Genomic DNA, 15,468 nt, shown 5'->3' with positions numbered 1-15,468 from the left:
CGCTGGTTGATGAGAGTCCTCCAAGGAAACGTTTCTCGAGGCGCTTGACAGTGTCGCACCTCAGACCTACAGCAGACGTGACGCCTTGCAATTGGTAGGGATAGTGATCGCTGCAGCGCAGGCTGCAGTTTGACTGCTCGCGAAATGCACCATGTCGTTATATTGACCAGTGAAGAGCCAGACGTTGACCAGCCAGAGACGTTACTATTGACTTAGAGCTCTCACCTTATGACCAAGACTATATAATTTCGCCATATGGCGCTAGACCCCGCAGACTCCTCCTCACTGCATCTAGTCCAGACGAGGTCGCTGCAGTATTGCAAATGGCGAAGAAGTTTTCCAGACCGAAGGGCAAGACAAGGACGTCTTTCATGTTTCCGGCGCTCCATGAAGACGTCGCGAACGCAGTCTCCCACAGCATAGCCTCCACATGGTTTTGCCAACGCAACAGCGACGAGGGCACCAACAACATATACGCGACTCACGTCATGGGGAGGTTCAGCTGCAACAATAATGCATGTGGCAACGGCTGGAGCAGCAAGAAGGTGGCTATACTTATAAGGGGTTACGCCGAGAATGGGTACAATGCTGAAGTGTTCAATCAACGTTGCAAAACCTGCAACAAGCTAGGCACTCTGATTCTGGATAAGAAATCATATGTCGACCGAGTCGCATACAGAATCCAGAGGTGGGCTGGCGTTCAACTCGAGCGGCAATATCACGCTTCTAAACGAGGCATGCCACACAAGAGAGAATTCTGCGAAGGCTGTAAGAAAGGTGTTTGTCGACAGACGGATGAATAGGACTACGACTGAATGCTGCGGTTCGATGTCGAGAAGTTGAGAAGTTGCGAGAGCGACTAGAGCTTGAGCTGAGCTATGTAGGATATTACAAGAAGCTCGCCGCAAGCGGATGGCCCCAACGGATATTACGCTCGAATGATAGCAACCACGTCGAGGCCATGGGATTCTTGGCATCCGGATAACGCATCTGATCTCCAAAATCCTCACTGAGAAGCTGAATAACATCTGACTCGGATTCTTTTAGGAGCTCAAGGTGACTCTTCTCCGCTTGTCGAGTTACGTTGGTGAATGAAGCTGCCTGAACAATAGTAAGCGGTAGAGAAGTCAATACTTGCACCAACGACAACACTTCTCTTCGGTCTCCTGCCGGCTTGGTTACTTCTCACCTCTCTACGAACATCTCGAGAGCTTTATCCTCAAGTAGGGGTTTTAGGGGGATTGCCTCTTTTACGGCTGGAAAAGACGCGACACTTGTATTACAAGTAGTGATACGGATAGTCCCATTTGGCGTTTCAGGCAGATAGTTGACATGTGAAACTCGCCAGATGCAACCTCCAGTGTAAATCGACTCTTACCTATACCTCAGAAGCCAACGACGGACATGATTCGGCAACCATTTGTTTCGAAGAGTGACCGTACACCCCAGCAAATCTCTTGCTTTAAGCTGGTAAATCTCGACGTCTGGCCAAAAGGGTGCATGCCATATGGGGTTAAGGCCTCATGGGTAGTATATATGTCGTAGTGAATAGAATAGCTACTTCTGGTAAACCTAGTAATGTCCTATTCGAGCCGAGATAACGCAAAATGTCTCTCATCGTAGTTGAGGTACAGAGAAGCGCCAAGATTCCCAAGTAGATAGAACGCTCTATCTTCCCTCTTTCTAGTATGACGTCCGGCTACCCACCGCCTCTTCTCATCATTGCTGAAATTTGATAAAGGCGTACCCAGTAAAGCCGAAACCTGGATACTCGTAATAATTTGGTGAATGACTTGGTCCAGTAGATTTCGATCACCCAGACGCTCCTCTTCACGCAGAAGAATTCGGCTAATTTCGATGCGAGCAGTTTCTGCAGCGTCCAGCTTTGTGTGAACCGTTTGCTCCCTAAGCGTGTGATAGAATCGCGTAGAACGGGCTGCCTTAGGGAGGATAGCTAGAAAAAACCGGCGAATCCATGCGGTCAAGTTCCAGAAGACGTATTATGTGACGAAGGATTGTGACCGTGGTCGACCACGTGCGACAGGGATATCAACATGATACTGTGAGTGGCAAAGAGAACGAGACAGGGAGCGCAAGGCGGTATACCGCAGATAGATTTGGAACGGGATTCAGGTTGAGGTCCGCGCAGCGTCGCGAAAGAGAAGTGAGCTCTTGCAAACCACAGCCCGGGGTGACAGAAGAGCGGGGTGACAGATGAGAAGGGAGCATGGAGTTCCCAAGAATGAGAACAAGGGAGAAGCACTGATAGTTTCTCGAACGTCCATCTTGTTCTCTGAATGGGGTCGCTTGAGGCTAAATGAGAGCTAACTCTTCCTCATAGCAACGAGCGTCGTCTCTCAGTACCTACGCAAAACATGTGAAGCAATCTTCCTTTACGATTGGGAAGACGTCGACTCTGCCTCTTTCAAAATAAGCGCTGCCCATCATTGCAGTGGCCAAGCCTTATTAGACGCTGCCAGGCAAGGCTGATATATCTCAGATGCATGAACATGGTGGCAAGTTGCTTGCGACAGGTATTTCGACCCGAAGAACTCATTGAAATTCTCGACAGCTCATCTCCTTCACTGTCAGGTTACGGATATCTCTCTGGGTCTCCACCTGTCCTTAATCCCATCCCATAGAATAGGGCCATTTCATCCCGCAAACTGAAGGGATGGGACCACACGTCTACTGTCGGCATGCTCGTACTCCAACATCTGGCGGATATGTCCTCTCTTTTAACGCTCTCCTGTTTTGGCTAGTATAAGTCACTGATAACTGAGAGATCTAGATGGGACAGGAGACAAGGTAGAATCTCCAGAACTTCCCGGTATTTCAACGAGCTCTGGCAAGAGCTGGAGCTGCGCTTGTTGATGGCTCGAACTTTGTGAACAAACCCATCAATCCTGTGCGGGCAGGTGGAAACAAGACATAGACCAAAACGAATGGTACACAACGCGACTGCTGAACGTTGGCCCGCCAGACCAGAAAAGAGGTTCTACGAAGCTCCTCAGAACAGCGACGACTTGTCCCAAGGGGCATATCCCATTCTCGGTCAGCGCTGGAGGGGTCTTCAGGATGAATACGTAGAAGGCCATTGAGGAAGAGACGTGGCTCATCAGCTTCTGTGGAAATGCCGAGCCATGTGGCCTAGGAAGCGTCCGGGGACTGTCGAGTACAGAGCACCATCTTGGTCATGGGCCACTGTCGATAGCGAGATCGATTTACCCTCCAACCGGCTGTGGACACATATGAAGTTCTGCATGAAGTTCTGGACGTCCAGGTTACCACTAGCGCTCGATCCAACCGGTGCTGTGGTGGCCGGCTTTCTTCGAGCCCAAGATCCTCTCACTCGAGCCATCCTCCGGAATACAAATCGACATGACCCTCAACATACATGGGCATGACAATAGTGCAGTGATCTTGTTGGATTGGAGTGGGTCTGGATCTGGGTTTCGCTCCAATCCAATCAAGAGGGTTGACCGGCAGTCATCCTAAATATCCAGTTCTGGGTCATCATTCAGGACTAGACGCAGAACAAGGGGTCCCTGTCGACCTAGTGGCGGCTTTCGGGGAGTGATGCAGTCCGTACCTATCTTGGTCGATACAGAATTAAATGCTGCCTGTGATCGGCCAAATCTGTCTTCAGGCAAGACAACGGTTTCAAGAAAGGCTTTTGAGCAATACCAATCCCTGCTCCTCCAGTACGCTGGTGCCTACAATTCCATTCCATCGTACCATAGTACGTCTCAATCCCGCCCGAGAAGACACCTAAGGGTTCCCGCTACAGTCCTTCCCGAAAGCGAGCCTATCCTTTGATGGGCACAACCGCACTTTTCCCAAGTCAAGGTTAAGGGCAGCCGTGGTGCAGGCTCACTTGAACATGGTACATCAGACGCAACAAGAGAACCACTCTGAAGGTGCTACTGTACCTTCCCTGCATGCGGGTCACTGGCGGTATCTCGTGGTTACAGTAATGTATGTGAGATACCGACAATCATTCTCATTGCGCGAAGCCCCTTGACTTCAGCGCCCTATTACTGAGTCGCTCAAAACGCCGAATCCTGAGCCAAAGGCTGTTTTCGCCTACAGTGGTTCCCGAAATCGTCATCGCCTTGCGGACCTTTATACTTATGTGCTTGTATCGGAGACCTGGGAATAGTATCCGTAACTGCCACAGGGAGTCGATGGGGTCAAGGCAGCAGGATCAAAAGTCGGATCAATTTGACCGGTCTGGAGCTGATATTGGCCGCATGAGTACGGATACTCCAGTGGCGTGATGTTGATGCCCCATTCAAACCCCTGGCTCAGGCTCGGACCAGAATAATATGGTAATGTGAGGTCCAGATCTGTCTTTTCAACGCGGTCGGGGGAGATGGACGATTCCGCATTGCCGTTGACCCACCCTTGGGGGTCGACATGACTCCCCAGATTTGGAGGTAAGCGTGTTTCGGACGAGAAGTCTGGCACATCCACGTCCCAGGCCAAGTTACACTGCTCGCGCGGCTGATTTGATTGCGTGTCCGCGCTGCTACCGCTAGCACGGTCCCGCACCATCCTCGGGTCGGTGAAGGACCGCGATACAGAGAGTTGCGAGGAGGACGCTGACTCTGATTCGATGGTCTGCCTCCTCCTCCCCTTGGACCAAATCCAATCTGGGGGCTTCTTGTCCACCGTCAGAAAAGCGCAGGGCTGACCCTTCCGCCGACAATTGAGGCAGCTATCTTGCTCTCTTCTTGGCGTGAGGAGACATCGCGTCTTGCTTTTGCGGCAGCCTACGCAAGCGATTGAGGCACGGTAATAGCCGAGTTTGGATCCTCGTGACGCTGGCAGCTGGCGAGGGCGTGGGTACGGAAGCATTTTGGATTCCAACGATAGGAATAATAGTAAGGCAAGTCCTGATGCACGTTATCCTTCGATCTGACGGAGTAATTGTAGCTCTCTGGCAATCATGTCTGCAGAACTCGAAGTCAGAAGAACATCCCGGATATCCTTATTTAAAGGCTTATCTTAGCATGGAGCGGCGAGATCCGCTCCTTTACGGCCATCATGTTCCGTACGAAAGGATACCCGTGTGGGTCTGGTGGCAGATCCACCTCAGGGCAAAGATCTCGCCTACTAATCCACTTTGCATGGCCAGGTATTGTCGATGCAATTCAAAAATGCACGCCTGGCCGTTCAGGTCAATAGAGAGTCTCCAAGGCGTCGCTCTAAGACGCAGCACCGACCCTCTCCGGCTATGCCTTTCGCCCGATCGCTGCCAACCAGCCCAGAAGCGTGGTGCAATGCAGCCTCAGTATGGTGTTTATAGTAATGGGCCAAGGCGGTACATACACAATCCTGGGGGCTACCTGATCCAATACCGGGTATAGTACCGAGACGGTACTCACTACGCAATGCTCTTGTCGGGAATTACGACCTCCCTGCCACCCACACTGCCCGTCTCCCCAGCAATTCTCCCTTCCAACCGTGCATCTTCTTCAATATGTTTTGGAACGATGACTGTTTCCTCGCGGAAATAGTTCGTGTCGCTGACATAGAACATGGTGACCGTATACAGAAAGAGGATCCCCACAAAATAACAGGCAAACTGGAAGGACAGCTGCGTGATATACGTCCCTCCGTTGCCGTCGATGATGAAGCTGAACATCATGCCGAGGGCAGTAGTTCCTCGGAAGCACGACGCTCGGCGCGCCAGTCGCTCCGGGTCGTTGGTCAGGGCACAGATCACGTACTGTGTCGCGATTTGGTATATGCTACGGATTACCCGTGTCAATGGGGAACTCTCTGAACATACCTCGAGAAAGCTGGCGCTGTTGGGCTTGGGGATCTGGACTTACCTGTAAACACTTCCGTATATGACATATATGACAAATGCTCCGGCGAATGCAGAATCAGTCCAATCGGTGGAGGGACCTCGTTCATTGCGATCCAGATGATGTTCGGCGAGCCACGCAGCCTCGGCGGCACATATGGCAAGTGTGATCGCGCTCATGACAGATATCCCGATCAGTGCTCTTGTCTTCCGCCGACCGAATCGAGGATTATCAAGGATGTAGGTCATCCCAAAGCTCGCCGGTAGCTGGATAAAGTTGAACATGACGTTGTTTAAAGAACGGGTGCGGAGGTTGAAGTAATAGCCGTTGAGAGAACTCTGGAGGGCTAGGGCCATTTCGGCGACAAATATGGCCGGAAGCAGCATCATGAACCGGAAGTCTTTGATCATCTCAAGGATCCCAACCAGCTCGCTTCTCAACGAAGGCTGCTTGAATATCGCAATCTTGGTGCCGTCACTGCGCACAACCTTCGCCGGCCGCACAAGAAGCGTCAGAGCCAGAACCATAGCCAAGACCTGAATGATAACAAAGACGACGTATACCGGAGTGGGCGCACCAGCATCTTGCCGCGCACTGTGCATGTTGATGCCGAGGGCGACTAGGGCAGCGACTGTCGAGCCACCTGTCCCGCATTAAACAAAAATATCTTTGCTGATTGACTTTTAGGAAGCAGCTTACCTTCGCACATGCACCATTGGATTGTCATAAACAGAGCCTTGTCCTTCTCTTCGGCGTACGAGTACGCAATTGCGCCAGCAGATGCCCACAAAAGAGCAGCAGACACACCTTCGATGCCTCCACCCATGTACGCCAGCCAAGAGTTTCCAGTTCTGTCGAAGTACCAGAGACCACCTGCCGCCAGCGTGAGTGGTTAACAAAGCGGGAAGAGCACGAGTGGGGTTAGGTAAGATGGCTCACCTGTGTATAGACTGTATCCAATTGATCCAAGAAACACTGTATAATTTGGACCGATAAGGTTCATCACAGAGCCAGCAAACCATCCGGTCACGAAGAAGACGCCATACAAGATGGCGTTCACATTCGCAGCCACGGTCTGAGAAGACGGCTTTCCTCCACCGGCCCCGAGACCTGTCAAAGCCAGGTAGATGCCAGGGAGACACAGGAGCATCAAACTAGATCACAACGTTAGAACTCAACCCAAGAGGACCTACGGGTTTGTGCTGCAGTGCGGAATGAGGGAATAAGCTTACCCGGCAATCAAATTCTGGACAAAGGGATGATTCAGGCGCAAGTCTGCTCTCTTTAGCTCCATCCTGAGGTCTGTTTGTAACTATTAGACGATGGAAAGTTGGTTTTGATCTCGAGGCTTATTTTATCGTAGTTGTACAGTGACAAGCAACAAGCTGGAGGGACACAGAGCCAGTTCCTTTTTTATACACGGAAGACGAATTATGTATTCAAGAAGCGCGATGACCGCGTCGGGATGCTGGAGGGCCATCTCGCCATCATATCACTGTCCACTCCCTGCATCAAGTCACAAGGGAGCGGACCCATGTTGATCCTCTTCACCATTTCGGCACTGTATCAGTCAACCATACGGAAAATGGTCAGGTGGAGTTGACGATGATGGTAGAAGATGGCGGTGGGGACAGATCAGAGTATATGAAGAACTGGAGAGGAAGACGTCGTGGTAGTACTCGGAGAGTTTCCGAACACTGCGTACTCGGCATTAGACTAAATAAAGTGGACATCGGCACTGTATCTATAGCCAACCATGGGACATCTAACCGCGGAACGCCCTAACGTCCTTGCATATCCTTGACTGCTATGCAACATATGGAGAAAAGGGCGATGCAGCGAAATGCAATGCACGCTGGGCAGAGACCTACTTCATTGGGAGAGGTGGATTTGTGGATCTTAATAGCAGTTATCGCGGATCATGCTGACCAGTGTCGAGCAAGTCCTGCTACAACTCAGAAGAGGCTCACATGCGTGCTACGCCATCGCGCATACCGATCATATAAAGGCCCCGTGGAGGGAGAGGTATTCATTTTTCTACGAGCACTTGAACGTGCCATACCTGGCATAGGAACAGCGGAAGACAATGAATCCAATACGGGCAATGTTTCCAATTCTCCACGCCACACTGGTGGCGGCATCGAGAAATGCTTCCAAGGGATATACGAGAAGGCGAAGTCATCAAAAGGCTCTCCAATTCCGGTCATTCACCACGAAGAACCGACTCTACTCCGCTTCAAGCCTGGCCGTCAACCAGCAGAGACTATGGGACACTCTACATCACACCGCACAGTGGGGTGCGACACCTGAAGGAGGAGTCCGACGCCTGACTCTCACCAAAGAGGACAAGGCCGTCCGCGACTGGTTCGTCGACACGGCACAGCAGTACGGCGCGACGGTCAAGATCGATGAAATGGGCAATCTCTTTGCTGTCAGACCGGGCCAAAACAGTAACATTGCTCCCATCGGCATCGGATCACATCTGGACACCCAGCCCGCTGGAGGCAGGTACGACGGCATCCTGGGTGTCCAGGCAGGGATCGAGATCCTGAAAGTCCTGCACGAGAACAACTATACCCCCTACGCCCCGATCGCGGTGATCAACTGGACAAACGAAGAGGGCGCTCGGTTCAACACGGGTATGTTGTCCAGTGCTGTGTGGGCAGGCAACGTGTCGCTCGAACACGCCTACAACCACACCGACTCGGACGGCTTGCGTTTCAAGGACGAACTGGCCAATATCGGATACCTTGGCTCCGTCAAGGCCACTCACACGGCAAACCCGCTCTCGGCCCATTTCGAATACCATATTGAACAAGGCCCTTTGCTGGAAGACGAGGCCAAGTCCGTGGGGGTCGTGACCGGAGTCCAAGGAATGACTTGGCTCATGGTGACGGTGAACGGGCGATGCCAGCATTGTGGCACCACGCCGATTGATCGACGAGCCGACGCCCTCCTCGCGGCAGCGCAGATGATTTCACGCATCAACACCATCGCTTGGGAGAACAAGGGCCTGACCACCGTCGGGGTCATCAATTCCGAACCGCAGTCTCCCGGCACGATTCCGGGGACCGTCACTTTCAGCGTCGACATCGAACACCACTCCAACGAGACGCTGGACAAAATGGCCCAGATCGTCCGAGAAGCGTGCGCCTCTATTGCGCAGGGTAACAGCTGCACGGTCGACATCAAGCAGATCTGGAGGAGCGCCGCGGTCGAGTTCCACAAGGACTGCATCGACGCCGTGCGGGCGTCTGCGATTGAGCTGGTGGGTGAAGATGGGTATAGAGAGTTACCCGCTGGGGCGGGCCACGACAGCGTCAACACTTCGTATATCTGTCCCACGGCGATGGTGTTTATTCCGTCCAGGAACGGCATCTCGCACCACCCGAGCGAGTATTCGACCCCTGAACACTGGTAGGTGGCCACTCCTTGCTCCTTGCACAGCTCCCTCCCATGTTATCTTGAGGTATAAGGTATACCATGTTTTGCTAACGACTGGAGTGTGTGTGGCAGTGCATTGGGAACGCAAGTGCTGTTGAACGCCGTCCTGCGGTACGACGAGGTTCTCAGAGCGCAAAGGGAGGGAAGCTAGTATCGGATAGACGGATGCTTGTTCAATTTATCATTACATAGAACAAGCAGGGCCCAATATTGATGACAGCTTTCAAAGAATCTCCGCAGCTCCAAGTTCTTTCGTGACTCGCACATCTACCAATGGTCAACCCGCAGCTCTCAAAATCGTGTGGTAACAATCCCACACGGCGAGCTGCAAAGGGACTGTCTCGAAACAACCCACCCAGATGTCGTCGTGTATGCGCCACGCCTTTGAAAAATCGGCTCTTGATAAAAGTGGGTGAGATCGCGGCCTGCCCACCCGGTTCGGCAATAACACTATACTGTCGAGGAGGCTCTCTTGAAGCAGCCACGTCGAAACATGCCTGGACGCAGGTATTTGTATACCGCAGAGAGCGACTTCACGCAACTTGTAGCAAGTTATACAGACTAGCTGTAGTAGCTCACAACCTTCGAAGCACGAGCAGCCTTCCGCCGACATTAGTCGACGATCTCAACCCGACCACATCTGAGCGCAAGACCTCGATTTTGGCATTGTTGTCGGCATCGGCAGTCCGCAGGCGCTTGACCTCTGCGCCGAACCCGGCGCTCTCGAAGATATCGTCGAGCACGGTAGCGACGACGAGGCCTCGGCGGCGTCTCACGAGGCGCACAAATTCCTGCACGACCTGCGGCCCCACGTGTCCGCGCGTCAGCGTGCCGACGCAGATAACCGCGTCAAAGGATTCGTCTGGCTTCGCGATCGGGTTTGACAAATCGGCCTGCTCGAGCGCGCCGTAGACATTTGTGCGGTGCGCAACAGAAAGCATGCCCGGGCTGATGTCCAGGCCTGTGACGCCCTGCGCGCCGAAGCGTGCCAGCTGTAGCCCGACCAGGCCCGTGCCGCAGCCTGCGTCCAGGATCTGGAGCCCTGCGAGCTGCTGGTCCCGTTCATTCCGGCGACTACCGGGACCGTGAGCGTGACCGTAGCCGTGGCTTCTTTCGCCGTCGAGCGCATCGACGAGTGCCTGCGTGGCGAGCTTGGGGGCGGCGTATGCCTCCGCCTCGAGGTCCTTGTCGTATTCCGCCGCCCACTCGTCGTACAGATCGCGCGCCTGGGCCGCGCTCGAGAGAGCGTACGCCCGTTTCATGAAGGGGTTGTTACCCACCGGATGAGTTGTTGAGTCCGCCATGAATATGCGTTGACGTGTTAGTTCTTCTGCTTAGGATATTTTCCCCTCTTGCTGAAAGACTTGATTTGGCACCGGTTTTCTCAAGAGGAAACAGTGTTAACTGCGTTGAGCAGAGCACCGCTGCACCAGATGGTGTCGGGGATTTGAATCTACTTGCTCACTGGATTGACGAACACAGAGGGAAGAAAAGAACGAAGGTTTCGCTCCTCGCTTGGTATTTTAACACAGTTGAACACGATTGCCGCTCACCCACCAGGTTTTCCATACAGATCGACGAAGAGTTTCACAAATCGGAGACGAAGCGAACTGTCTTGGTTTTTTTTTTTTTTTTTTTTTTTTTGCAAATACAAAACCCCGCTGCTCCGTGGACAAGTCCTGGGCTCATGTAGCGGAAAGCTCCGATAGAGTTCGTGTGGATTGTTTGTCATTTATCCCGGCTTTACATCGACTGGCATCTTCAGAAGTTTTACTTCCGCTTTGGCAACGGGTCGATCTTGTTTCAAGGCCCAAAATTAATACTACTATTCGATTACCAGGATACTGTATCTGGAGAGAGGGAACAATGAGAAAATAGGCACTCCGTCGTGAGAAGCAAAGACCGTCGACTTCGAAACCTCAACCATGTCCTTCTCCTTCTTCTTTCCTCGGTCAACCACAAGGCATTCTTCTCCCTCTCCTTCTGCAGCGTGCTGCCGCCTCAGCGGATGTGTTGCCCAATCACCCTAGACTAATCTCCTGCAAGCGCACCAGTTCAGCATATCTCCCGCCCTTGGATATCAACTCTGCGTGGTTTCCACGCTCCAGCACGGTCCCCCGCTCAAACACATAGATCATGTCCGCGTGCTGGATCGTGCTCAGTCGATGGGCGACGGCAATTGTTGTGCGGCCTTTTGCGGCCCGGTCAAGAGCCGCCTGCATGGCCACCTCCGAGGCTGAATCAAGCGCAGATGATGCTTCGTCTAGGAGCCTTTGAAGGTATGATTCAGTCAGCAGACCTGGAGTATTAGAGAAGAGGGCCCTCCGGAGAGAGGAGAGAGTGAGGGGAGGCGCAGGGGCTGCCGTACAAGATTTTGGGATTGCGCAGTAAGGCTTTCGCTATGGCAATGCGCTGCCGTTGCCCGCCAGAGAGCAGACTGCCTTTGGTGCCAACTGAAGTGTACAGTCCATCTGGAAGAGAGAGCTGAATTTTGTCGTCAGTCAGGTTGCCACCATGACAAGGATGATTTGTTGACAAACTTACGACGTAGTCGTAGATGTTGGCGTCCTTGCAAGCCTGAATAATCTCAGCCTCGGACGCATCCTCCTTGTCGGCGAGGATATTGTCTTTGATGGTCCCCATGTGTAGTGTTGTTTCTTGACTCACGAGCGCCAGCTGGCTCCGGTAGTTCTGGACCTGGTATGTCGAAATGTCGTTACCGTCCACGTAGATACCTCCAGACACAACATCGTAGAACCTCTCTAGCAATGAGATAACTGTGCTCTTGCCGCTGCCACTTCCACCCACGAGTGCGATGAACTGTCCTGGCTCGGCCGTGAGGGTGACGTTCTTGAGAACAAGCCGACCTGGACGCGTAGGGTAGCAGAAGGACACGCTGCGGAGTTCAATGCTGCCCTTGAGACCCACCGGACTATCCTTGCCTGTGACTGACCACGAATCCATACTCGGCGTTTGATTGAGGAGAGTCATCACTCGAGCGGCCGCTGCGCGCGCATTGCTCATGTCCCCAGCATACGAAAATATAGCCCCAGCCGCTTGAGATCCCCAGATGACGGCAACGAAACACACGAAGAATTGTTTCACCGTGTATTCGCCATTCGCAATCAAGGTGCCTCCATACCAGAAGGCAAGGCCGCTCGCAAAGAATATAAGGGACTGCGACATAGCGTAAAGGATGGAAGACAAAAGCAATGACCGAAAATCCTTCTTTGTCTGCTGCCTCAACATCTGGCTGTACCGGGAGCAGACATCTCGTTCCATCCTTAGCGATGCCACTGTACGGATCGCGGATACGGCTTCACACGCGAATCCAGCTGCTTCGGTCTGGCGTCTTGTTCGTTTCTCCAAGTCAGCCATAATCCAAGTTCGGAGGAACCCACAAGCGAGAAGAAGCGGCATCGTCGAGGTGCAAACAAGAGCGAGTTTCCAGCCAAAAGAACAAGCCACTGCAATCGCTGAAATGACTGACACAATGAAGTTGAGGAGAGCGGCAAGCGTTGCTCCGCTCATTCCAGCTATCATGGCGGCCTCCGTGGAAAGCATGGACGATAGCGCCCCGGACCCATTTTCCTTCATGTCGAAGAAAGTCATGTCCTGACGAAGTATTGCGCGGAAGGTCAAGTCTCTGGCGTGACGAATCAGTCGAGAAGATGCCCAGGCAAAGGTCATGCCCTGGAGCGTGTATAGGAGAAATAGAGCCAGTCCCAACGTGAGGAACATCGCACACCAAAAATCGATATCGTGACCGCCAGTGCTGGCCCCGGGGTTTACCAGCGAGATGATCGAATTTCCGTAGAAAATAGCGACTATGGAGTACCCGGTGCCCGAGCCCATTGAGACAGCAAGTCCAAGTGCCATCCATGACTGTTCATTTTGATTGAGGGACCATATGAACTTAATGAGCTCCCAGAGACTGTAATGTGGCTGATCCTTGTCTGTTGGAGATGTCCCGTCCGTTGAGATTTGAGTCGACATTAAGTCTGGTTCTTTTGCGTTCTCGGTACCCAGAATGCCTCCGTCTTGGAAATCGATTGCTTCAGATGGGTAATTTGATTCGATTTGTTGAGCCTCCACCAGCGAGTGGTATACCCCTCGATTCCGCACAAGTTCTTCGTGAGTCCCTTGCTCGACGAGTATCCCCGCATTGAGAACCGCTATGTTGTCAGCATGCTTGATGGTTGACAGTCGATGGGCAATCACAAGAGTGGTTCGATTTTTAGAAGCAGCGTCGAGTGCGACTCTCACAATGCGCTCAGCCCGCGGGTCCAACGACGCAGTAGACTCATCCAGAAGAAGGATTTTCGGATTCGACACCACCGCCCGTGCAATTGCAATTCGTTGTCTCTGACCACCAGAAAGAAGCATTCCGCGTTCCCCAACACGAGCCTGGAACCCGCCTGGCAAGTTTGAGATAAAGTCGAACGCATTTGCTATTCTGGCGGCTTCTTCAATGAGACCAGCAACTTTCTCCTGAGGTACCTACTCAGGCAACAATCGAGTTTGGTTAGCGACTTCCATGATCCAAGAATCAGGAGGTAAAACTGCTGCGGCTGGACTTACATCCTCAAGGTCGGTCCCCAACAGTCCGAAACGAATGTTCTCGTATACCGTGGTGTTGAAAAGGACAGGCTCTTGACTGACGATCGCAATCTGTGCCCGCAGCCAATGTAGGTTCAGTTCCTGCAGGGGCCATCCATCGAGACTGATCTCGCCTCCGACAGGTTGGTAGAACCGTTCCAACAGTCCCACTAGAGTAGACTTGCCGGCTCCTGACATGCCCACGACAGCGGTGACCTTGCTGGAAGGAATAACAAGGGTCAAATCATTGAGGACGACCTTGTCTGGACGTGATGGGTAAACGTGTCGCACATTCCGAAAGATGATCTCGCCATCCACACTTGCCGGCCTCTTGCCTGTCCCTGACATAGGATCCAGGGGCGACTTCCGGTCAATGACGTGAAATATCTTTTGACCAGCAGCAGTCGCCGTTGCAAAGGCACCAAAGTGTGGGGCTACATGTCCGATAGAGACTCCAGCCAGCATGGAGGAGAAAATGACTGTGATGATCTTCGAAACCGAAATGCTGCCGTCGTGTAGCAACCGCGATCCTTCCCAAAAGGCTAGACCGTACTGAAAACTCAGGATGGCCATCATCGCGGCGATCATGAACGCCAAAAAGGCTTTACTCTTGAAATCGAAGCGCCTGACGTTGTCCAGATGCATGCCGAACTGTTTGGCCAGCCATGGCTGCGTACCAAAGGCAGTCGTGCTTCGAATAGAAGTAAAGGCTTCCTCGGCAACGGTGGCCCCGACAGCATAAGCGTCATTTGCTTGAATCTGATATTTCTTCATTCCCTTTCCGGCACCTCCCATAATGAGGATGATCAGAACGGTCACGGATAGCATGACGAGTGTCAACTTCCAGGACCTAACAAAACCGACGGCGAGGGCTGCGAAAAAGGTTGTTACTCCTGCCACGGTGAGGCCCAATTTCTGAGATATTCCGTCCTGATTTGGTTTTGGTTTAGCATCCTCTTCACGACCGAAAGACAGAACAAAAGTCACCTGGATCATATTCATGTCGCCGGTTATACGACTGACCACCTCCCCAGCACCGACACTGTCAAAGAATGCAATGTTTTGTCCCATGATAGCTTGTAGGTATGCTTCACGCGTTCTCTGCGTAATTGCTTCCCCAGCAAAGGAGAATCCTTCGATAGAGATGAAGACGGTAACGAAGGATCCAACTCCTGGTAGGCGAGAATGTCAATGAGGTACTTGCGATTGCAAGCTCAGAGAACACTTACCCAGATAAACGAAGTAAAGAGCGAGTCTGGAAAGCTGCTGGTTGAACTCTGATACTGACGTTGATCCAGCTTGAAAGCCAGTGAATTGTCCAGCCAAGGATCCAAGCACGAGCTATCGCCTCGTCAGCTTTGTCACTTTTGTTGATAGGGGGTGAAATGAGACCGCCAGGTCCTCTTACAGTCATGAGAGGTGTCACTGCTCCAGAGACAGCAGCACAGGAAGCAGCCAGGCCTAGAATGGAAAGCTCTTGTCTGGATGCATAGCGAAACAGAGTCCAGTATGACACCTTAACGATCGGCACACTTAGTTGGGAGCTCAGAATGTCGCGCTGCATACTGTTATTCTGTATCTCAACGCCATGTCCAGATTTTTCGGCCAT

General features: G+C 52.4%; 6 protein-coding genes across 6 annotated transcripts; 2 read left to right on the top strand and 4 right to left on the bottom strand.

Annotated features, from left to right (window-relative positions):
* Nucleotides 1-323: 323 nt before the first annotated feature.
* Z519_06431 (uncharacterized protein) lies at nucleotides 324-803 on the top strand (the record flags this gene model as incomplete). The annotated part of the gene is made up of 1 exon (XM_016764171.1): nucleotides 324-803. The coding sequence occupies one exon, from the start codon at nucleotides 324-326 to the stop codon at nucleotides 801-803; it is 480 nt and encodes a 159-aa protein (XP_016619253.1).
* A 3,328-nt stretch (nucleotides 804-4,131) lies between these two features.
* Nucleotides 4,132-4,860, bottom strand: Z519_06430 (uncharacterized protein; the record flags this gene model as incomplete). The annotated part of the gene is made up of 1 exon (XM_016764170.1): nucleotides 4,132-4,860. The coding sequence occupies one exon, from the start codon at nucleotides 4,858-4,860 to the stop codon at nucleotides 4,132-4,134; it is 729 nt and encodes a 242-aa protein (XP_016619252.1).
* Nucleotides 4,861-5,389: 529 nt separating this feature from the next.
* Nucleotides 5,390-7,110, bottom strand: Z519_06429 (uncharacterized protein; the record flags this gene model as incomplete). Its single annotated transcript, XM_016764169.1, has 5 exons — nucleotides 5,390-5,756; nucleotides 5,841-6,459; nucleotides 6,516-6,689; nucleotides 6,756-6,970; nucleotides 7,049-7,110. 5 exons carry the CDS (start codon nucleotides 7,108-7,110, stop codon nucleotides 5,390-5,392), a joined length of 1,437 nt encoding a protein of 478 aa, XP_016619251.1.
* An 810-nt stretch (nucleotides 7,111-7,920) lies between these two features.
* Nucleotides 7,921-9,411, top strand: Z519_06428 (uncharacterized protein; the record flags this gene model as incomplete). Its single annotated transcript, XM_016764168.1, has 2 exons — nucleotides 7,921-9,233; nucleotides 9,333-9,411. The coding sequence occupies 2 exons, from the start codon at nucleotides 7,921-7,923 to the stop codon at nucleotides 9,409-9,411; spliced, it is 1,392 nt and encodes a 463-aa protein (XP_016619250.1).
* A 424-nt stretch (nucleotides 9,412-9,835) lies between these two features.
* Z519_06427 (uncharacterized protein) lies at nucleotides 9,836-10,564 on the bottom strand (the record flags this gene model as incomplete). Its single annotated transcript, XM_016764167.1, has 1 exon — nucleotides 9,836-10,564. One exon carries the CDS (start codon nucleotides 10,562-10,564, stop codon nucleotides 9,836-9,838), a length of 729 nt encoding a protein of 242 aa, XP_016619249.1.
* Nucleotides 10,565-11,281: 717 nt separating this feature from the next.
* On the bottom strand, nucleotides 11,282-15,468 carry Z519_06426 (uncharacterized protein; the record flags this gene model as incomplete). Its single annotated transcript, XM_016764166.1, has 7 exons — nucleotides 11,282-11,531; nucleotides 11,629-11,744; nucleotides 11,805-13,760; nucleotides 13,842-14,789; nucleotides 14,847-15,031; nucleotides 15,089-15,200; nucleotides 15,268-15,468. The coding sequence occupies 7 exons, from the start codon at nucleotides 15,466-15,468 to the stop codon at nucleotides 11,282-11,284; spliced, it is 3,768 nt and encodes a 1,255-aa protein (XP_016619248.1).

This window comes from Cladophialophora bantiana (assembly GCF_000835475.1).
Source record: "Cladophialophora bantiana CBS 173.52 unplaced genomic scaffold supercont1.9, whole genome shotgun sequence".
Classification (NCBI taxonomy): domain Eukaryota; kingdom Fungi; phylum Ascomycota; class Eurotiomycetes; order Chaetothyriales; family Herpotrichiellaceae; genus Cladophialophora; species Cladophialophora bantiana.
This window is presented reverse-complemented; position numbering and strand designations above follow the sequence as displayed.